Genomic DNA, 22,184 nt, shown 5'->3' on the forward strand with positions numbered 1-22,184 from the left:
ACCAACTATTTTGTTTTATATGAAGCAAAAAAAAAAATTAATTAATTAACCACATTTAAGTAAATTTGTGAACAGAACTAATGCCTGGAACTGAAAAAGTTTGTGGATATATTTATTGACTTTATGGAACCAGTCAGGTACAGGTGTAAAGGTAAGAAAAGAACCATCACTTTTGAAATATGATCAAATAGAAGAAGTATCAGTTGTGACAATTGTTAATGGTTTGCAGTCTTAACACTGAGGGTCGGGGTGAAGGTGGAGTCATGGTTCAGATCATGGAAAAGGTCAACCACTGCAGACGAAAAGAACGGCAGATTGTCAGCTACGTAGTCCTGCGCAGACTGGCAGAGTGGTTTGTTTATTTGAACTCACCTGATTAAAGTCCATCTCAATGGAGCCACTGTTGTGAGGGTCCAGCTTCCTGAAGATTTCTGTAGAGAAAGAAGGAACAAAATTAACTAAATTAACAAAACTTTAAAAGTTAGCTTCACCTACGTTTAATTTAATTTAACTACCTCTAGCTGACCTGGCAAACGTAAGCTGTCTTACAAATTAATTTTCATTTTTTAAAATAAATTACTGACAGTGTCTCTTGTCAGATCCTGTAACTAATTCATTGAGTAAAAAAAATGTAAACATTTTTTAGCTGACATCTCTCTGTCCCCCAGTGGCATCATGTCCCACACATTTAAAGCAATAACTACAGAACTTATCATCACGGAAAAATATATATATATAATGAAGTTGTTGTCCCTTTATCCCTACAACTACAGAACTTATCATCACAAAAAGAAAATATAATGAAGTTGTTGTCCCTTTATCCATTTAGCATTTCAAGTCATCAAAACAATTAAATATTGAATAAATCACAGACTTACTGAACATCATCGCCAGTCTCATCAAACATCCCACAAAGTTGTCGAAGTCAATGGTCATGTCCGTATCAGAGTATCGCGCCACCAACAGTTGGTAGATGGTGTTGTTGAGCTTGAACCCTTGAGGAAGATGGGAACAAAACAACACGATTTTATCTTTATTATTAATAACACTGAAGCTAACTGCTACTAGCTAACTACACTGCTAAGTGACCTCTATGCTAAGCTAAGCTAAGCTAGTAAGTGCTTGGCAGTATAACCATTTTTACTATGCTGAGAACTGTACTACACTACTTTTACACAAATTAAAAGAAAACCCAAAAAACCCAATAACAACAATAAAACCAAAACAAACTGTAACTATTTCATGAACTAAAATGACTAAAGTACAGAATGCTAAAACAAACATGGCTGCTCCTCTAAAGGAAGTAACATACCACCGCCTTCATCTGGTTACTGACAGGACAGACAGTCCAGGTGAAGCAGAGGGAAACAAAGAGACACAGAGACAACAGAAGATGAGGAAACTCACATGTGAATCTCTGACACTGCTGTGCAGTTTAGAGCAGGCCTGGTGTTTTAGCAGACTTTGTCAACAATGGCTTTCATGGAGTTTGTTGACAACCACTTTTCACAGATAATTGTAATCAATTGTTTCCTTATTACAGTTGGGTAACAAACGGCACCTAAAGCTATGAACACGAGTTGGGTAACAAACAAAAACAAACAAACGGCACCTAAAGCTATGAACACAGTGTAACATCTGACAGCTGCTGAACAATGGAGGTCTCCTGTGGCTGTGAAAGGCCTAAAACCACAGGGAGGAGCTTCAGTGCAGTGAGTCAAAGGAAACGCTCTGAGTCATGCTGCAAATATTCACACAGACACACACACACACTGACAAGTCTAATTGCACTTCTACAATGGTTTTTAGCTGTGTAATAAAAGATCTGAGAGAAATGACAGATTAAGAAGAAGACAGACGTTTTCAAAACCAGTTTCGCCGCTTTGAAAAGTAACCTCAGGTAAGTTTAAAAGTTAGAGATAGAATTTTTTAGAGTTTTTTCAAACAAGTTGATAAAGTGAGATAATGTTATCATAAACTACTTTAAACAGGCACGACCAGATACAAAAATAACACAAAGTAGATCTAATCATAACACCGTGATTGTGACCAGGCGTGGTTCTAATTCGATGTGTTTTGTTTTCAGGAGTGACCAGGAGGATTCTGCTGATCGGAGTTACAGGTTCTTAGAAAGTCACAGTCACTTTGGCTGTTGTTGTTGACGTCTGCCTCTGACTCAGTGTACACCACAACCAGCCTCACTACATTCAGATGGGTGCGTTTTTGTAAATACATCACATGAAGACGATCCAATCCAGTTCAGACTGGTTCTCCACAATTATATAATAAGGACAAACACACAGAGGAACCAGCTCTTAGGCCTGGACTTCACCTCCCACTTTTACATCTTACCAGTAATGTCGTTCTGGTTAGAGAAACAGGAGACAGTCCTCCCCAGGAAGAGGGGGAGAAAACGTTATTGTTTACCCCTGGGGCACCAGCAACTGGAAACTTCCAACACGCTCCAAGTATTCAACTGAACAAAGTCCTGGACTGGAATCAACAGCTCGGAACTTATTTTGTTGAACAAAATCTCGGTTTGTTATTGAGTCTAATGACTACGTCAGTGTGTCCACTCTGTATTTCACCCAGCAACATGTAAACAGCAGCCCGGTGGTCAGAGGTGCCACTGAGGGACATGCAGACAGGAACAGGAAGTTGACGTAACAGCTCACCTGCATCTTTGAAGGCCACTCTCATCTCAGGCGTGCTCATAGTTCCTGAATTATCCGTATCATTCTGCTTGTAGATAGACTGGGGGGGAAAGGGGAGACATGAGTTTCTACATGAGAGGATGTGATGTCACACAGGTGCAAGACGAGATGATTGGACAGAGCCTCACCAGGTATCTCTGGACCTTCTTCCACAGGGTGGCAAACTCCCCCAGGCCGAGTTTTCCATTTCCGCTGTCCTTCTGACAAGTTAAAGATTTCTGACACATCAAATGACACGGTCACATGACAGCGTTGATGACAGCGTGATTGAAGGATACATCCATTAGGTTAACCATGATCCTGCAGGTCTCCATGCTGAAGCCGTCGGTCTTGATGTCGGTTCCTGTTGAAAACATCGTAGGTATGAATTTAAATGTTTCTGAACTGTCGGGTGGTTGAAGGGTTGTGGTGTGAAATATGTTGATTTACTTTTGGAGACGATTTTGTTCATGATTGTCCTCAGCTCAGTTGCAGAAATCTCCATGTCCTGAAAGACCAATGAGAGCAGATCACACGGTCACGGAGAGTGAAACACATGTAAAGAAGAACTACAAATATAAGAACACAAAAGAAAACGTACGTCTCCAGCAAGTTTGGCGAAGAGGCCTCTGAATGCTGCGTCCACTTCGGAATCAGATACTGTCTCCTTCAAACAAACAGCAAGACAATTTAAATCTGCTGGTGGAACGTTACTAAGTCATTCACTGCCAAATCAGAGCAGAGAATCACAACTCAGGAGGAAACTGAGTCACAGCTTACAAACAGTCAATGACAGCTTACAGTTTAGAAGTCACAAAATCAGATCCTCTGTGTCACAGCCGTCAAACAATTTAGACATTTGTTAAGGGTTCAACGCCTAAAAATATTAAACAACAGCTCGAAGCTTCAGCCCTAAAACGACTGAGTCATAACTTAAATACAGTACTGCTGCATTATACATTAAGATGGCTGAGTGTCAGGTTTCAAGTTGCACAATCTCAATTCTCAAAGTACAGAAGAAAGGTCACAATCACAGCTCTAAAACTATGTCATGCTGCTAAGTCCGTGTCTACAAACTAAGTCTTTAGAGACGGCTCATTTGAATGATTGTTTACTACTTCTTAGTCATATACGACTGCTACTTCTACTGCCAAAAATAATACTCAAAGTATGCATGAGTCACAACTTGCACTGTACTACTGAGTCGTTGTGTAATTCCCAATGTACTTAGTTCATTTAAGTCCATTTAGTCCAAGATGTTAAACTATGTCAGTTTCAAACTACCAGTTCAGTTTATATAGCTGAAAAGGTTGATCTGACTGTTTACCACTGAGTCACTGAACTGAATCATTGTCCTGATAAACTGCTGAGTCACGACTACCTGCCTACAGTTACTAGGTCAAACTCAGACCGTGTGGGTTTTACCACTGAGTCACATCAGATCTGATCATTAATACTCACGTCTTCAAGATCAGCCTCAACTGGGTCGTCACAGGGTCTGAGGGAGAACAGAGGCTGCATTAAAATCACACACAGACACAGTTCTGGTCTGTGGACCCAGATGGATATGAACGGTGCAGCATCCATATGAACACAGTGACCAGTAACTCACTGTGTCTCTGACTGCTTCTCAGAGAAGACACGGATGCAGAAATCTCCATTCAGGTGTGGTTCAAAGGTGGATGGCACAATCAGGTACTCCCCGGGCGGCAGCCTGAAGCGGGTGCTGACCTCACGTAGGTTAATGAAAGTTTCTGACTTTGCCGTCTGAGCGTGTGTCAGGAAGAAGTTTTTGTCCAGGTGCACTTCTCGCTGCCCATGGAACTGAAAGGTAAAGGTAAAAGGAAAAGAGCTTTTTTGAAGAAAATATAAACGCTGTGACCCAGGTTACAATCTGCAGAATCCAAAATAAAAACTTCTGATAAACAAGGTCTAAACTTTGTGCTGTTAAATCCCGAGAACCACAATTTAAAATGTGCCGATTCATTTTTTTATGAACTGCAAGAATGCAGTTTGAAAGCATCATCATGTCTCAGTACGACCTGTTGACTCCTGAATGGAATCCACGGCTCACCTGTTGAGGAAGCTGGAAAACACAGAGCAGGAACAGTGTAAATGTTGGAGTCCATGTTGTGTTTCCATTTGTTACAGTTAAACCTGACTGGGTTCTAACCTCGTAAATGGCGAACCCAACGGTGTGCATGTCCTCGCCCTGTTTCCGCAAACGTCTGCGGTTCTTCTGGATGAGTCCGACTACAAAGCTACAGCCGTTCACTCCGTCATCAGGGTCGTCGTCCTCCTCGTCCAGTTTGATCACAAACTGAGGATTCATCCAGAACGTGTCTGAGATCCACAGAGATCACGTGGTCAGTGCATCAGGAGTGATTCATGCTGCTACTGTGACGCCGTCCTCAGGTGAACATTTGCCCTCTGATAAAAGTTGCTAATGCTAACATCATGTGGTGTGTGCACTTACAAGGGTGATTCCTGCAGCCACCGGCCGTCGAGCCACGCCTCCAGGAGCTGTCAAACTTGTTGACGCTCCAGTGTTTGACCGAGTCGTCCGTAATGGCATCAGGAGTCAGCGTGCAAACCTCAACGCGAGAATAGTTACGGATGAAGTCGTTGTAGGACATCCTGCAAGACAAAACCAGAAGAATCTATATCTCTAAAGAACTTAGAACTTTACCATGTAAACATCTGTGATCGGTTGTTGTGTTTACCAGAACTCTCCATCTTCTGCGTTAGCATTAGGGCACTCCCCCTGTACGTTGTTCCACTCAGATGACCTGTGTGAAGCAGAGGATTACAAACACTTGACTCACATTTCACATCATGTGTTAAAGCTGAATGGCAACTAATAATTCTGGTAACTGGAGTCTCGACTGTCCCGCCATCGTTCGTAGATTTAAATGAATCGACTGTTGAAACCCAACCCTGCTAATAAGGATGAATGTTTTGGTACTGTTTACTTCAGTCGTGAGTGAGTTCGGGACAGTTGTCATGTTGTGTTTGGGTGCTTTGGTTTATTTCGGGTGTTTTCTCACCAGCTGAGGGATTCAATCTGACCCAGTTGATGAAATTTGTAAGTGAAAAAACGCCCAAACACTTCATGTTCGTGATGTTTTGTCAAATTATGTTTATATTAAATCTGACTCCAGATCAGATTTGTCCTCTCCTCGAGCGTTGGGTTCTGTGTTAGCGTTGGGTTGTGTTTATTAGCGTGGTAACTTTCTGGATACTTTGGTCATGTTTAACGTCGGTTTTGATGGTTTGGTTTTGGGTTGCTGTGATTGCATTTAGCATAAAGACTGTGTTTGGATGTGCATGTTTAAATTACCCATCACTCCATGCTCCGGTCCACTCCACCTGACCCCATGGGTTTCTCATTCTCACCAACTTTTCCTGCCGCCCACGGTAGTTCACCTGGAAACAGTATACCGTACGTCACCATCTCTCCTCATTCATCACACTGATGGGTATTTTTGGTATTATTTTATATTACCTCGGCAGCACCGGTCAGTGAGTAGGCGTGGCCTTTAACCAGTTTCTGACGAGTGACAGCTTCAGAGTCTGCGGCACTGGTGATCTACAGAAAAAGAGTACGTAAACATCTGTGTGGTCACCGTGAAGGTTGATGGTTTGTCCCCCAGACTCACATCGATGGAGCAGCCCAGCAGGGCTCCTGCATCCAGGGCCTTCTTGATGATGTAGAACAGGTTGGAGGGGGGGTGTTGGAGGTCAAAGTTCTCTGCAATTCCTCCAGTGAAATCCTCAAAGCCCTCTGTGGTGGAACCACCAGACAGGGCCTCGTAGCAGCCATTGACTCTGAGGTGGAAACAAGACGGAGAATAACTGAACTGAGGAGCAAGAACATCCTCCAGGGCCGTGGAGGGTGGGGTAAAATGGATGGGGTAAATGCAGTAGAGAAATGTCTGTTTATGTACAATAACAATGAAATATTCTTCTTCTCACTTGGCATAGGCCTTCTCCAGGAGAGCACTCCAGAACTCCCTCCCCTCCGCCGAGTGGACGAACATCAGTTCACCATCTTTGACTGGGAGACGGTCATCAATCACCACATCCACCCACTCTCCAAACTGCCAGAACTGCAGATACAATTACATATAAGTGGCTTTTTGGTTGTAATGTGGACGTCTACCTTTAGATGTAGATGAATCGTTACAACCCAATGATTGGATTTTACAATAATCCAAACGGCGAGGACACAAAACCTAAAGAACCTTTCTAGAACCCTATTAGAACATCCCCATATCTTCTCTGTTCTTTAAAACAACGTGTGATATTGTCTTTCTTTTTAGAAGGTCCTCTAAAGCTCTTCAGAAAGTCTTCCAGTACCATTCTTCACAGCTTATTTTAAACTTTCAAAGTTTCCTTGGATTTATTTTAAGACGTCACTTTAGAACCCCTCTAGAACCTTTTAGTACTTCTGTAAAACATGTCTTCTAGGAAACTAGGGATGTATTGATACACTCAACTGACAATGAGATTAAAAACGGGCGACAACCAATGTTTTTAGAATACAGAGAATAGAATAGTTTTTTATTTCAATGTAAAATTTCAAGAATGGCTGTTCCAAATGTCTATTGAAGTTCTGGAACTCTTTCTGAACAATTTCTCATAACAAAATGACTTTTTTAAAACCATTCTAAAAAATACTTTTTTGGAACTTTTTGGGATCAGTTTCTTATAACACACGTACCTGAAAGTGAAAGATTCCAGCGTAATCGCTCCCAAATCCCTGGTCGGTGGGAACAACCCGGGCCATCACATATTCATTCAGGGTCAGAGAAGCAATGGCAGCCAACAGCCAGCAGTCACCTGGACATGAAGCAGAGGGACCGACAGTCTGTTAGTCGGTTGTTGTCAGTAGCTGATAAACATCTACAGATGATTAAAGATTAAAACAGAAGAAACACGTGTGTTTGTTTTGGATGCTGAGGTTTTTGATACCACTGAAGTTTCTGACATTTTTTTCAAGGCTTTTCTCTGCTACTGTACATCAAGACAGACTCTTATTTGCTGTATCTTTTACCACTTCCTTCCTCTGTCAAAAAAATGAAACTAGATTTTTCAGACCACCACCCCCATCTTTTGTCTGGTTCTGTATTTTGGCAGTAATTTGCCACCCACTCCCTTCCTCTCTTGGTTGTTTTTTTTTTTTTCAGTCCGGCTGATTTGCACACTGAAGTCACACCCACAATTACATTGTTTACATTTCATGACAACACTGGGATTTACTTGTCCCCGCGGCTGCAGAACAGTTGCTCTATAAGTCCGTGTGTAGAGTGACAGAATTGAAGGACAGTGTTTAGAGCACGGTGTGTTCAGATGTAGTCAGGCATTCTTTAGGTTTGGTCAGAGACACCGTGACTCTGTTGTCACGTCATGTTTGACATCAATCTGACAGTTGGAGTGTGATCTGGGACAGTTTTTGTTTCAGTCACTGGTAGTCTTCGGTGTGTCTTACCTACAGTATCAGAAACGGTCTAAAAGTCTACGTTATGTTCACTGTTTAACTGTTTAATGAAACTGTGTGGTGTGTTCAGGGACTGTGTGGAAGTCTGTAACGTGTGGTGGTACAACCTGTGGTCTGTTTGAAACTTCTTTTCTGTTTCTTTCAGAGACATTTTTGCTGCTTCTAAATGCACACTTTGTTTGCTTTTAGACCTGTCTCCCGTCTGTGTGTGAGACAGGATGTCTCACCGCCGTCTTCCATATCTTTGCCTCTGTTCAGCTAATCAAGTCGGACTGTGGTAAACCCCATTATCACAGCTGATCCACCCTCAGTTTTCTTCACTCCTTCCTGCATTAGCATTCACATGTCTCTACTCGCACTGCATGTCTGACATGACAGACCTATCTGACAGACGGTGGTGTGTTCAATGACAGTCTGGCAGTTTGTGTTGCCTTCATAGAAACAGAGTTCATATTATATTAAGTTCAGCTCTATCTGCCTGAGGTGTATTTAAATACACACGGTGATGTGTTCAGGAAATAACACTTGGTGGTGTGTTCAGGGAGAGTCAGGGAAACTCACCCAGAGCTCCCTGGCAAATGTCTGTCCTGGTGGCTCCACCCAAGATGAACTCAGGGTTTGACACGAGTTCCTGATGAACAACAGAAAAAAACAAGAGACTGAAGTGTACAAGGCCACAGACCACATGAACGACGCCAACAGAACTCGACACAAAGAGACAAAATGTGAAGCAGCTTTGAGATAATTAAAGATGTTCTTCATTTCTTTTAAAGTAGACACACTCAGATGTTATCCTCTGCTCAACTTCCTTATTTTTTTTCCACCAAAACTCACTGACACATTTGCTCGAGACTCAGAAAAGTACACACGTACAGTGTTGTGTTTACCGACACGCACACGCACACACACTGTAAACATACATATTTAATTTCTATCCCTGCAGCAGCCTATGAAGGACTGTCGGTGCCACAGGACGCCCATTCCCAGAGTAGAGTCTTAGGTATTGACTCACACTCATGGTTCTCCACCAAAGTCCACCCTGTGACTCAGATCACAGCTCATTCTAACCACAGTTCAGAAATGTAGTTTGAAATCACTCTGATATTGATCCACTGCTGCGTTCACCAGCAACTGTAAGACTAAGTCTGTTAAAGTGTTTTTGTAAAATAGCAAAAAAAAAAAAAAAAATAGAATAAATAGAAATTCTAATTGTCTATCTTAAAGCAACTCTTAAAATGAATAAAATAGTTTAGCTTTAACTTTAACCAATACTAAAAAGTCTAAGAAAAACAATAAAGTGTTTATGAAAAGCTAAAAAAAAAAAAAAAAAAAAATCTAGAGGGCCTCTACATTGCGCAAGATAGCAACCTAGTTCAAACTATCCAAATATATCACACTGAGAAACAGACAAAAAATAAACTGCAAAATAGCAACAAAAAAAAAACAAAAAAAAAACGACTTCACTTAATGGAACTCTGGAGACTCCTGTCAGATGACGTCCACTTGTAGTTTTATCAGTAATACATTGCACAACAAAGTGACCACATATTGTCCACATCTACAAATCTCAGTGTTGACTTCACAGTTTTTTTAACCACAGTTTTTTCGTAGTTTTCCTTTGGTTGTAACATAAGGACATTTGTTTTGTGGCACTAATTATTCTCCATACAGCCCCAGGTACTCTGCCAACGCCTTCCCCCCCGTAATAAATCCCCCCTCCCGCACCGCATTAAACCACAGCTACCCCGCCCATAATCCCTGGCCGAGACGTTTTCCCCGTGGTCCGGTTCTTACCGTGGGTCTCTTCCAGGTGACTCCTCTGATCTTGAATGAGTTGCGGCCCAGTTCTTTGAAGCCCAGAGATTCGGGCACGGTGGGGAACATCGGGTCGCAGAAGAGTTTTCCCGAGGATTGGCATTGAGCCCGCAGAGTCCCAAAGTCCTGGTTTAGGTACCGGATCGCCTTGGCGTTGGTGCCAAAGCCAGCGGCCTCGGCTCGCTTTTTGGCCAAGGTAGACGCGACACCGGACATGATGAAGGAAGAAAGTTCTGCAGAGAAAAGTTTTACTGAGAGACGATTTTCAGTGAAGTTCAGTCAGACGTCCTCCCATCAGAGGAGGAGTCTCTCTCCCTCTTTCTTCCTCTCACTCTCTCTCTCTCTCTGTTTATAGCTATTTGAACAAATCTCTGGTGGACTAAACTACGTGGACTTTATTAACGTTCTGTTGCTTCTTTAAATGTATCAGTTGTTACCGATTGTCTGTGTCTTTAATTTATTTACATGTAACTTTAATGTTGTGACGTTCAAATTGAACGCGGAAAAGTTTATACCGTTTTACTAGTGTTGACTGACAGAACTCAGCGGGGACGCCAGAGGGCGACAGAGGTCCGTATTGGCGCATCTGGACCCAGGTGGAATGTGGAAGACGGATGTAATGAGGTTGACAGAGCTATCACACCGCCGTCAGACTGTGTTGTGGCTGTTGTTAGACAGTTGTTAGGTTGTCACTCACTCTACAGTCATACAGACTGTTGCCAGACTTTTTTTTTTTGTTACTTCTATCAGATTTATTTCGTTATCACTTTTCCATGAGTATGTTTATTTTTCGGTATGGCTGCTATGTAAACAGTTATTACAACTGTTATCTACAGAATCTGTTGCCAGGCAGCTTTCTGACTCTTATCAAACTGTTGTTGTTTTTATCATGTTGTTGGAAGATTTTGTTTTTCAAGTAAGTACGATTTTTAGATATTCATCGTATCGGTGTTGTTTAACCCTATCCCTTTAGCAGATTTCGATCTGTCCTTAGATTATTGTCAAGACAAAATTTAATGTGTCTGGAGGCTCAGTACAAGGTTCTGGAAGTGTTGACGTCACAGTTGTGTTTCTACTACCTACTAAAATTGTCCTAGTGCTTTAGTCAATAGCCCCAATCCAATCATGTAAAGCCATCTTTTGCCTCGGGGTGGCAGCAGTGAGTCCTCGTCACTGACATAAGGGGTCGGGCAGCAACTACAGCCAGTCCCTAAGTTAAATGTGGAGTTCAGAGGAGCGGCATTTACTCAGCAAACACCGCCCCTGCCAGGCCGCACCTGGAAATCAAACAAATTGACTCTGCATGTTTTCCCTAATGCACCGGCAGGTCATGCTACTTTCATTTCCTGTTTCTGACACCATCATCGTCATGGTCACAACAACAGCAACTGCAATTGTATTTTCTTCAAACAAATTGAAACACAGTGACATATATCTGAGAAAAACGATGGGAGGAAAGAATGAGCAACGCTCAAAGAATCTGTCTGTATAAATAACTTAATAAAGAAAGGGAGGAAGGGCGGGGTTTGGATGTTTTGTGTATGAGCGTGTGATTTTCCAAAGGATGCCAACATGTCAGACTTCAGAGTTAAAGCCTTCACTCCTCCACTTACATTCAAGGAAATTTTGAACTTGGCTTCTCTTTTTTTTTTCAATATCGCGAAACATGTACAAAGTAAAATAATGTGTAACAACGTGTAGTGATGCTATTTTGAATATTACAGGGAGTATTTTCACCGAACATATAGATAGAACTTTATTAATCTCTTGGGAATTCCCTTTCCTTAATTTAAATGACTACGCTGTGTGGGGGTGGGGGGTTTTATCACTGGATTTTGTGTTGTGAGTCACTATGACTTCAGTTGAAAAAAAAAACGAAAAAATGAGACTTTACGAACTGTAATTTTACACCATATCTATCTATCTATCTGGCTATTTATGTAGCTAGCTAGCTTGCTAGCTAGCCAGCTAATGTCATCATAAGTTTATAAAACTCAACGTTTGAGTGTTTCCTGCCTTACCCCGCTGTAAGACGATGTTTCCAACAGGAACCAGAAGTCTCTCCGTCCTCTATCTGCGGATAAAATCAACATTTTAGCCCAAAGTTTAAAGAAACAAAGAAACATCAGTAGTTCAGATACGTTTCTACTAGTTTAACCTTTCATTTTATCGCATCAATGCATTTCTCCCACATGCCGCCAAAGTGAACCGCTGTTATATTTGGGACCAGGTGGAAAAGGACTCTGTCATCAAGGATGTGCAGCTGATGGATACATTTAATTAAATTCACGTTCATATTAATGTCTTAAAGAAATCACTGATTTAACAAAGGGGGGAGGGAAGTTACATTCCAATCTGTACTGGAAATACAGGATCTACCTAACAAAATACGTAGATAGTTTGTCGTTAAATGCTTTTATTTTGAAGGAATTCCGAGAAAGTCTCATCTTTCTGTCTGCGCTCAGGTGAGTTCGAACAACCTGGAGATCCGGACACACCTGTGTCCCTTGCTGACTCCCATTTTGTCACCCGCGTACTCACGCGTCTCCTCACCTGTCCTCCCTCACAATATCTCCCCCGTCTCTCTAACTGGCAATATCATGGCTGGCATTGCATCCAGGCTGCAGCACAACCGTGACAGGGACCACGGTATTGGTACCAACAGCCAGGCCATCAGTTACCTGAACCAGGACTACGAGACTCTGCGGCAGCACTGCCTTGAGAGCGGACGGCTTTTCTACGACGATACGTTCCCGGCTGAGATCTCCTCCTTGGGATTCAAAGAGCTGGGTCCCGGCTCATACAAGACCCGCGGGGTGACCTGGAAAAGACCCACGGTCAGTAGAATTATTACTATTATTATTATTTTCTTGTTCACAGTGGTTCGGTTCAGTTCAGTGTCGCTTCTTTAGAGTTGACATTGAAAGACATTTTAAAAACTCTCGATTTTACCGGTGCAATTTAAAAGAAAGACCTTTTTCAAAGAAAAGTTTTTAATATTGAATTGATGTGAAAAATAAAATCCTACAGTTGAATTCCCCACGTTTAAAAACTACAGAATGTGAAATAAACACCTGTTTAAAGAGATTTGAAACATGAGGATTTGTAAATGAAACGATTTAATGTGACAGTTGAAACTGCTGTTATGTGTTTGTGTTTTGAACTCAACCAGCTTATCTCCAGAAAGCCTAAATTCATTTAGCTACGCTGACAGGTTATACCAGTTTAGCTCGTCTGTGCCAACTCTAACCACAACCACTGAAAAAAAAAGAAAGAACCAAGAGTAAAAATACCAGACAAATATGCCGGAGGTGTGTCCAAGTTTAGTACTCTGCTGCAGATCCATGTTGCATGTCCAGGTCTAGGCTGTAAACACTGTTCTGTTAGAGGACAGGGAGAAAAAGCAGCTGATTATTTATATATATATTTTTTTTTTTCTGTGCAGGAGCTGACCTCTAATCCTGAGTTCATTGTGTCTGGAGCCACAAGGACGGACATTTGTCAGGGAGCGTTAGGTAAGAACCAAGACCACAAGTACAAATGGGACACCTACAAAAACAAAGACACATCTGTCCACAGAGACAGAGGCCAACCTTCATACATAAATAATAGATGTGAAGTACAGTATATGTGCCATGGTCAAGTCTTACATAATAAAGACGATCCACAGGGACACAGGCGAGGACAATGTGGACAAATAAAAACAGGAAAAGTAATTTCCTTTGGTTTCACTTCCAGCTGCAAACAATGTTTAATCAGTTCTATGTTGAATAGTTAGTCGTGTATAAAGACAAAATAAGTGGGAAAAAAGACCCTCCCCCCAAAAGTCTCTCTAAATACAAGTGACATCTGAGTGTTAGCACAGACAAAGATATAAATGAGCTATTTATCAAATTTATTATGAAGTTGTTAAAAGTAAAAATGGAATTAGCTTAGCATAAGATAATGTCTGACTAACATTTTCACAGACTAATATAAAGACAAAAAAAAAATCGCAAAAAGGCATCGTCTAATTAGGCTAACAATACTGTATGAATAGCCTAACCTGACAGAATAATAATAATAGAATTAGTTTGTAATACTAATATAATTGCGTCACATCACAGTCGTCATACCAATATGTTTAGATAGCAGTTCACATTGTGATAAAATACTTATTCAAATGATCAGTGATAACCTGACTGTAATTCCAGGTCTGTCTGGTTTTCACTGCCACTGACACCTGCTGCGATACGGAATCGATCTGTGTCACTGGAGCGCTTATGGAAAATTCCATTCTTGTGTGTGCGTGATTGTGGCTGTGTTTTCATGTTCGTGTGTGCGTTCAGGTGTGTCACCTGAGGTGTGAGACACATTTAACCGTCACGTGGGCGTGGCCTCTAGCCTTGTAGCTCTGTAGTTTCCATGGAAACAGTATCTATGGAAACTGTGGAGCCACACCTGAGGGGTGTCACCAAACAGGCTGCCAACCAACAGACAGGCCACACCCCTTTATTAAAAGGACATTCCTTGGGGATTTTTTGTCCTCTAGCAAACAGGCGATACAACAACAAACAACGAAGAAGGACTTGTGACTAAAAGTCCTGACTTGCGAACAATGAGTCAAACTAGTCTAAGGAAACTACGGAGCTATGGCTCAATTATTTTCTTCTGTGAATCCATTCCCTGCAGATTCAAACTGCTCAGCAACTTGAACTCAGATTTAAAATTTTGTGAACGTAACTTGAACCAATCCTCCGACCAGCTCGTTCTTATTTTTGAAGGGACCACCTCGGTCTGACACACACGTCTGTGGTTATGTAAGACTAAGCCCCGCCCCCTGCCTCCCTGTTTATAGGTGACTGCTGGCTGCTAGCCGCCATTGCCTCTCTGACCCTAAATGAAGAAGTTCTGGCTCGGGTTGTTCCACATGGACAAAGCTTCACAGATGGAGAGTACGCTGGGATCTTTCATTTCCAGGTACATCGACAGGACAGTACTGTAGTACTGAAAGATGGAGAAGTTCACAGTATCAGTTGACTCCTCTTCCTCCCTCTCTGTCTGTAGTTCTGGCAGTTTGGTGAGTGGGTGGACGTGGTGGTGGACGACCGTCTTCCGGTCAGGGACGACGAGCTGTTGTTCGTCCACTCAGCGGAGGGGTCGGAGTTCTGGAGTGCTCTGCTGGAGAAGGCCTACGCCAAGTGAGTTCCTCTCTTGTTCACAAAGGTCAAGGGGTCCCCTAAGGACACTTGATGGTCCTCATCTGCGTCTCTGTGTCTGTCCTTTGAGCCTTTGTCCTCAGGCACCATAAACCACTTCTCTGTTCCAGGGTAAACGGCTCGTATGAGGCTCTCTCTGGAGGATCCACCACTGAGGGTTTTGAAGACTTTACTGGAGGAATAGCGGAGATGCACGACCTGGCACGCCCGGATCCACACTTGTTCCACATCCTGAAGAAAGCTTTGGACCGGGGTTCTTTGATGGGCTGCTCCATTGATGTGAGACTCTCTCCAAAAGTCTGACTCCAGAACAAACACGTTGCATTAGGAATTAGGATTTAAGTGTGCGCTTGAATTTGATTGTCACTTGGCACTCGCTAACTTTTGACATTGTATATCGAGCGGACAATTAGCTTCGTTTTCTATGGATTCCACTCGGCGTCAACGACTGTTGTGTGTTTTTCAGATCACGAGCTCAGCTGATTCTGAGGCCGTCACGTCCAGGAAGCTGGTGAAAGGCCACGCCTACTCAGTGACAGCTGTAGCTGAGGTAGGCCTCATCCACTGCCTGTTTGTTCAGGTGGTGGATTTGTTTACCTGGAGAACTTATTATCCAATCAAATATCTCCATGGCTGTCTGTGTGTGACGTGTGTGTGGCTGCAGGTGGAGTACAGGGGGGAGATGGTGAAACTGATCCGAATCAGGAATCCCTGGGGTCAGGTGGAGTGGACTGGAAGCTGGAGTGACAAGTCGGTGACCTTGACTAAAAAAAAATGCTTCTCTAATGTGACTCAGGAAAAATATTAGAAATTGTCTGCTTTTTCTTCTGTTGTGTCCAAAGTTCGTCACAGTGGGACTACATCAGCGATGAGGACAGAGAGCGTCTGAGTCACCGCTCAGAAGATGGAGAGTTTTGGTAAAGATCCGTCGCCTGTGACCACCTCGTCCGTCATCGATGGCCATCGTGTCACTTGTTACCCTTCTTCTCGTGTCTTCCTCGCAGGATGTCATTCACAGACTTCCTGCAACAGTACTCGAAGGTCGAGATCTGCAACCTGACTCCAGATGCACTGAATGATGACACCGTTACCAAGTGGGCGTTGGCCAAGTATGAGGGCAGCTGGAGGCGGGGCTCTACAGCAGGAGGATGCAGGAATTACCCCGGTGAGTGTTTCTGCCCAGCTGAAGCCCAGTCTGCTACACCTGGTCAGGAGAGGCTTTGGAACTCAAGGCAAAGTGTCATGAAGAAATCTGACTTTCCACAGTGTTTAAAGACAGAAATGCGACAGGGCGATGTTTTCTCCCTTTCACCTTCAAAGAGCACTTTTGTCCAAATGCAAAAAAAGTCTGAACAAATTGGTGGAATTGGTTTTTTTGTCCAAATGCAAAAAAAGTCTGAAGTGACTTGAGTGAAGGAAGACAACCATTGCAGTTGATGCTTTCTGTAACCACAGACACATTCTGGACAAACCCACAGTTTGTGATTCGACTGGACGATGAGGACGACGACCCTGATGACAACGAGGCTGGCTGCAGCTTCATAGTGGGTCTGATCCAGAAGAACCGCAGATGTATGAGGAAGATGGGCGAGGACATGCACACCATCGGCTTCGCCATCTATGAGGTAAAGTCTTGAGCAGGGAGGTCTATGGTACTGTGTAGAAACATCAAAATCAAAAGTGGTTCCAGTTTAAAGCTTTGAGTGAAGTTTAATCCAGGCATGGGCAAACTACGGCCTAGGGGCCGGATGCGGCCCGTTTGGCTTTTTAATCTGACCCGTCAAACTTCTAAATTATGTTATTGATTTCTATCATTTTACTTCTGCCTGTTCCCTGCAGTACCTGCATTTCCTCAATTGATGGGGTAGAAAAGACTAAAAGCATTTTAGTATTAAATTTTGTGTTCCTAAGAAACAGAAAATTCCTAAGGTTGAAATGACATGGTTCTGATTGTTGCTTTTTGTCTGTTTCAGGTTCCTGAGGAGGTATGAACACCTGTACTGCCCCTCTGTCACTGGTTCTGCCCCAACTTCAGTTGTGGCCGGCCTTAATCTGTGTTTGATCTCCAAGTTCTATGTTTGCATTGATAAACATCAAATGAACATGCAGCTGCATCCCTGTGTCTTCCCAGTTCCAAGGCAAGCGCAACATCCACCTTCACAAGGAATACTTCCTGTATCATGCGTCCAAAGCACGCTCGGAAACCTTCATCAATCTGCGTGAGGTCTGCAATCGCTTCTGTATGCCACCAGGGGAGTACCTGCTCGTGCCCTCCACCTTCCAACCAGACCAGAATGGAGACTTCTGCGTGAGGGTGTTTTCGGAAAAACAGGCCGAGTTCCAGTAGGTCTTGGATATAACAGCAGCACCCAGTGGCTGGCATGAGTAGCGCAGCTTTTAAAACATCTGTATTTTGTGTGTGTAGAGAATTGGATGACCCTATTGAGTCAAGAGTGGAAAAGGTAAAACTGTTTGTTCGTATTTTTACTGAAGAGATTTACACGAAGAAGAAATATGAAGGTGTAAATGATGATTCTGTGTCTTCATCAGATTGAAATTGACGAAGATGACGTTGATGATCGATTCAAGAGTTTGTTTGGTCAGCTAGCAGGAGGGGTGAGTTTTCCCTGCATCATTTTTAACACGTAGGACAAAAGGTTTAGTCACTGAACTCCCTAATTCATTTCACTAACTAACCTCCAAGGGTTAAGGATCCAAATGTGTTGAAAATTGCATTCTTAACAACTAGCAGATAAATGTAGGAAGTTTTAGTCTTTTTGATAGTTAATTTTTTAAAGTTTTTTTTATGACCAAAGAAACATTCTAGGCCCCAATCAGTGCAGTCTTGTTACTTGTTATGAATTAATTCTGTGTTTTGATGGCCTGTGTCGCAGGACTGCGAGATTAGCGCCTTTGAGCTGAAAAACATCCTCAACCGCGTAGTCACAAAACGTAAGACAAAGAAAATAGAAAAATGTATGGCGCAGCCACGCTATGACATCATCATCTAACCTGAGTGCAAATATGTGTCACAGGATCCGACATCAAGACCAGCGGCTTCAGCCTCTCGACTTGTCGCAACATGGTCAACCTTTTGGATGTATCCTTCGATCTCATAAGTAATCAGAGAGGGTAGACTCTGGAGGAAGATAAATAAGAAATAGTCAGGCTCAAAATGTTTTGTCATTTGTGGATTGCAACAGCAGAGGGAGATAAAAATCACCTGAAACATTGATTTCCTGACCACTTCTGCAGAAAGACGGCACCGGGAAACTCGGTCTGGTGGAGTTCAAAATTCTGTGGACTAAAATTGATAAATGTCTGGTAAGTGTTTGGACATGTTGCCTTAAACAAAACCATCAATGACGTAGAACAGCAGACCTCAACGTTATAAATAATCAGGGCATTTGACAAAAACTCTCACGGCAGATATTTGTGAAGTTGTTTGGTCCAACTGTCTAGATCAGGGGTGTCAAACATACGGTCCATGGGCCAAACTCGGCCTGTTAGTGAGTTCGCTCTGGTTGGCTGGATGAATTTCAAATGTAAAAAAAAAGGACACCTCAAGGCTATGATACGTTGTAAAAGGACAAACACCTCAAGGCTATGATACGTTGTAAAATTATATTTCGTTAAATATGAAGACTGTCTAATATTCTTGAACGTCTTTGCATGAAGACAAAGGGGGAAAACATGGACTTGTTGTTATTTATAGGTAATTATATCATGATTGTACTGGTCTGGTCTAATCTAATTATGCTGTATGTGGCTCCTGAACCAAAATGAGTTGGACTAGTCCAGATGATATAAATTGTCTTTCCATCTCTCACGACTCACCTTCTTGCTTTGTTTTGTCTTTTCTCCGTCCTTCATGTTGTTCTCTTCAACAGAATATCTACCGTGAGAAGGATGTGGATAATTCTGGTACAATGAGCTCCACAGAGATGAGAGAAGCTGTCGAGAAGGCAGGTGAGAATGACGTGGTGCAGATAAGACGTATGGCAGAAAGGCAGGTGTTAAAGTCTGTCCCGCGTCCACAGGCTTCAGTCTGAACAACCCTCTTCATCAGATCCTGGTGGCTCGTTACAGTGAAGCCGATCTTACCATCGACTTTGACAACTTTGTCAGCTGTTTGATTCGTCTGGAGACCATGTTTGGTGAGTCCTCCAAAACCCACAGTCCATACAAATACAGTGTAAAATACAGCCAGTCTTCACAGATACCAACATCTGTAAACACAAACATAAAATATTTCAACTGAGGTTATGAACTGATGATGTCATGTCACGTGTGCAGACACATTCAATACATTGGACAAAGATGAATCTGGAACCATTGAGCTGAACCTCCTGGCGGTAAGTCTGGTGATCGGACAGAAATAAAGCTGTTAGTCATTTGTCACTGGTGTGTCATTACTGGATCCACATGGAAAAAAAAAGATTTGTTCTTGAATAGGCAGCAGATACTGTACTTCCTGTGTCTGGCAAGCAAATGCAGATACTGTACTTCCTGTGTCTGGCACCAAAGAAGCAAAAACAACTACTGAAATTAAAAAAAAAAAAAATCTTGTTTGACTTCAGCTCTAGTTTCTGAAGATAGCACTGAGAGAACAAGCATTTCCAGTAGGGATCCGGTGGTGACTGTGACTGGGAGTCACATGTTGGAGATGATCTTTCAACTTTTGTTGTTGCAGTGGCTGAATGTGACACTCGTCTGAAGACCTTGGTCCAGGACTTGGAGACACACATGTATCTGGAGCTGCCACACTACAGGGGGAGGTGTATTAGGTTTATTCTAGTTTGAACAATTTTTTTTCCCAATATTATAAATATATGAAGTATCAACAAATAAAGCATCAATGATGACAATCTGTCCAATATTATAAATACATGAAGTATCAATAAATAAAGCATCAATGATGACAATCTGTAAGAGCAGTGAGCTTTTTATTTCTTCTAAAACAAAGAAACCTTTGAAGTCCTGTCCTCCAATCGGAGGAACCTTTGGGCGGTGCTTGTAGCCACATTCAATCACGAGTGGCTGCTGATCAGAGGCCGCAATCTCTGATGAGCAAACTGCTCCGCCCACCTTAGAGCCCCAGTGATGTCACTGCTACTTCCAGATCCCTTAGCGACCACAGCTGTGCCCCCAGCGTTCCCACTCAGGTGACCACACACTGCTGTCGCCCAGTCAGAGGCCAGGAGGGATGCCGAGCCCTGACGAGGAAAACCAGTCCAATTAGAGGCTTGACATAACCAGTGACATCACCGGCAGGTTAGTGGCAGTTACCTTAGGAACCTGACAGGCACACAGAACCTTCCCAGAATGCCTCTGGTGAGCCAGCAGTATCACATGACTGTGAGGAGAGGCTGAGCAAACATGGTTCACTGTCTTCATGAGGACCTGAAAACACACAGGTGATGTCACAGCACTACTCATACCGTCGGCCAATCAGAAAACAGCTGCAGGGAGCAGTAGCTTAGATATGTCCTCACCGACATAGAGTCTGTTTCCACGGAGTCCACCAACACATCCTTCTGACCGTTTTTCTTCAGAACAGCCTGAGCTTGGCTTGCAGCCTGAGCAAAGCATTATGGGACAACACACATTAAAGATCATGTAAACAGTTTGGGTCTACGGGTGTCCTCTAGGGTGTCTCAGTCTCCTACCTCTTTAATCTCCATTTTCCTGATGACGGTGTTGCTCTGTCTCTGCAGCACTTTGAGTTGACTCTGTAGTTCCCTTCGTTGCCACTGGGGCATGGGAGTGTTGTCCACTGCCTGACAGGGACAGAGACAAGCAATCAATTGTCCTGCTTTATCACAGAACAAACAGGGAAGTATCAGGGAATCATGGGTAATCTCCTTACATCAGACAACACTCCAACTTCCTTGGCCTGGCGCTGGGCTACGTTCAGGTCCGCCGGCGTTGACAGTGTGAGCCTGGTGGTGAGAGAATCCACGTCTTCAGACAAATCCTTCCCAGCTTCCCGAGCCTAGAAAAACATAGTTAAACGAGTGTCTCTTTCTGTCCATGACAAAACTGAAAATATGAATTTATTAACTGACCTTTGTCGCTTCTTGTCTGGTCACAGCAATGATGCGACTGATTCCTTTAACCATCTGCCTCTCTGAGGTGATGACCATGTCCTCGATAGCAGCAGTCTGAAGCAGGTGACTGAGGCGGAAAGTGATTTTTTTTTTTTTTAATGCACTAAATCCAGACTAATGAATAAAATGGAGCTAATACTAGCTCTGGTCAAACGTGTAGAGAATATTTGTTAGCAAAGACCTAAATTACTGGCTACTAATGTTAGGCTACTGTTAGCTCTGCTTTTGGACATTGGGAACGCTAACAAAGTTTGTGTGAAGATCTCACGTTCCACAGCAAAGCTCCACAGACGTCTCTGGGTCACTGGCTTTGTCCAACAGCTCAGAGACGGGGACATTCACTGCCACTACACGTACAGGGTCGGGGTACACCTGTACGGACACGTTCAATTATTACAACATTCAAACAAACACGTACACGTTTACCCAAAACGTGTGTGCTAACCTCATCCACCGTCCGCAGCCCACTGAGGTGCATAGCTGCCTGCAGTGGGAGCTCCTGGCTGTGGACCATGTGTTTGGCTGAGACAATGTCATGTACACAACGTTCAATCTGCTGCAACTGAGAGGCGCTGAGAGACTTCTGAGGACAAGGAGAACAATAACGGGTCAGCTTCACAGACAGAGAGAGAGAGAGAAAGAAAGAAAGAAAGAAAGAGAGAGAGAGTGACCTTGGTGGAGAAGTCAAAGCGAAGATAATCAGCTGACACATGGGAACCTCGCTGCTGGACAGAGGGGCCTATAACTGTCCTCAGAGCAAAGTTCAACAGGTGGGTGGTTGTGTGGTTTACCATGAGGGACAATCTGTGGACCTGAGACAAGAGAAAGAAGAAAGTCAGATGAGACAGAGGCAGGTGGGACAGAGAGA

General features: G+C 43.0%; 3 protein-coding genes and 1 long non-coding RNA gene across 8 annotated transcripts in view; 1 reads left to right on the forward strand and 3 right to left on the reverse strand.

Annotated features, from left to right (window-relative positions):
• Nucleotides 1–96: 96 nt before the first annotated feature.
• LOC103383278 (calpain-2 catalytic subunit-like) lies at nucleotides 97–12,785 on the reverse strand. 2 transcript variants are annotated; one of them, XM_017035176.2, is made up of 23 exons: nucleotides 12,690–12,785; nucleotides 12,030–12,082; nucleotides 9,988–10,241; nucleotides 8,755–8,824; nucleotides 7,417–7,535; nucleotides 6,669–6,802; nucleotides 6,353–6,521; nucleotides 6,199–6,282; nucleotides 6,034–6,119; nucleotides 5,417–5,482; nucleotides 5,170–5,330; nucleotides 4,867–5,036; nucleotides 4,768–4,779; nucleotides 4,306–4,517; nucleotides 4,155–4,191; nucleotides 3,295–3,360; nucleotides 3,144–3,201; nucleotides 2,993–3,057; nucleotides 2,843–2,914; nucleotides 2,676–2,754; nucleotides 879–995; nucleotides 373–431; nucleotides 97–292 (listed from the first exon to the last, which is right to left on the reverse strand). In XM_017035176.2, exons 3-23 carry the CDS (start codon nucleotides 10,222–10,224, stop codon nucleotides 269–271), a joined length of 2,097 nt encoding a protein of 698 aa, XP_016890665.1. In that variant the 5' UTR covers nucleotides 10,225–10,241; nucleotides 12,030–12,082; nucleotides 12,690–12,785; the 3' UTR covers nucleotides 97–268. The 2 variants fall into 2 exon arrangements, with proteins under 2 accessions (XP_016890665.1, XP_016890666.1); XM_017035177.2 differs by having other exon boundaries at nucleotides 2,843–2,911; nucleotides 12,690–12,780.
• Nucleotides 12,296–20,131, forward strand: LOC103383281 (calpain-2 catalytic subunit-like). Of its 4 annotated transcripts, XR_001760546.2 has the most exons (22): nucleotides 12,480–12,845; nucleotides 13,454–13,523; nucleotides 14,846–14,967; nucleotides 15,055–15,188; nucleotides 15,317–15,485; nucleotides 15,673–15,756; nucleotides 15,871–15,956; nucleotides 16,049–16,123; nucleotides 16,211–16,371; nucleotides 16,662–16,831; nucleotides 17,180–17,191; nucleotides 17,338–17,549; nucleotides 17,632–17,668; nucleotides 17,757–17,822; nucleotides 18,101–18,158; nucleotides 18,242–18,306; nucleotides 18,462–18,530; nucleotides 19,097–19,175; nucleotides 19,247–19,363; nucleotides 19,503–19,561; nucleotides 19,900–20,016; nucleotides 20,079–20,131. XR_001760546.2 is itself a non-coding variant. In XM_017035175.2 (21 exons), exons 1-21 carry the CDS (start codon nucleotides 12,609–12,611, stop codon nucleotides 19,921–19,923), a joined length of 2,106 nt encoding a protein of 701 aa, XP_016890664.1. In that variant the 5' UTR covers nucleotides 12,480–12,608; the 3' UTR covers nucleotides 19,924–20,074. The 4 variants fall into 4 exon arrangements, 3 of the variants coding, with proteins under 3 accessions (XP_024914311.1, XP_016890664.1, XP_024914310.1); XM_017035175.2 differs by lacking the exon at nucleotides 20,079–20,131 and having other exon boundaries at nucleotides 19,900–20,074; XM_025058543.1 differs by lacking the exons at nucleotides 19,503–19,561; nucleotides 19,900–20,016; nucleotides 20,079–20,131 and adding an exon at nucleotides 12,296–12,473 and having other exon boundaries at nucleotides 12,605–12,845; nucleotides 19,247–19,495.
• Nucleotides 16,729–19,248, reverse strand: LOC103383280 (uncharacterized). Its single transcript, XR_003050566.1, has 4 exons — nucleotides 19,044–19,248; nucleotides 18,430–18,510; nucleotides 18,219–18,345; nucleotides 16,729–16,861 (listed from the first exon to the last, which is right to left on the reverse strand). It is a non-coding gene; the product is annotated as an uncharacterized LOC103383280 (long non-coding RNA).
• A 4-nt stretch (nucleotides 20,132–20,135) lies between the features above and the next one.
• The window catches only part of aars2 (alanyl-tRNA synthetase 2, mitochondrial (putative)), a 7,853-nt gene continuing 5,804 nt past the window's right edge, over nucleotides 20,136–22,184 (reverse strand). The window contains exons 14-22 of the mRNA XM_008316335.3: nucleotides 21,988–22,128; nucleotides 21,762–21,899; nucleotides 21,585–21,688; nucleotides 21,275–21,383; nucleotides 21,076–21,201; nucleotides 20,876–20,986; nucleotides 20,702–20,785; nucleotides 20,496–20,609; nucleotides 20,136–20,422 (exon numbers count right to left, since the gene is read on the reverse strand). Coding sequence (XP_008314557.1) covers nucleotides 20,237–20,422; nucleotides 20,496–20,609; nucleotides 20,702–20,785; nucleotides 20,876–20,986; nucleotides 21,076–21,201; nucleotides 21,275–21,383; nucleotides 21,585–21,688; nucleotides 21,762–21,899; nucleotides 21,988–22,128 — 1,113 coding nt within the window. The 3' untranslated portion in view covers nucleotides 20,136–20,236. The remainder of the gene's footprint in view (nucleotides 20,423–20,495; nucleotides 20,610–20,701; nucleotides 20,786–20,875; nucleotides 20,987–21,075; nucleotides 21,202–21,274; nucleotides 21,384–21,584; nucleotides 21,689–21,761; nucleotides 21,900–21,987; nucleotides 22,129–22,184) is intronic.

The sequence above is a fragment of the Cynoglossus semilaevis genome, chromosome 9 (assembly GCF_000523025.1).
Source record: "Cynoglossus semilaevis isolate Cse_v1.0 chromosome 9, Cse_v1.0, whole genome shotgun sequence".
In the NCBI taxonomy this organism is placed as follows: domain Eukaryota; kingdom Metazoa; phylum Chordata; class Actinopteri; order Pleuronectiformes; family Cynoglossidae; genus Cynoglossus; species Cynoglossus semilaevis.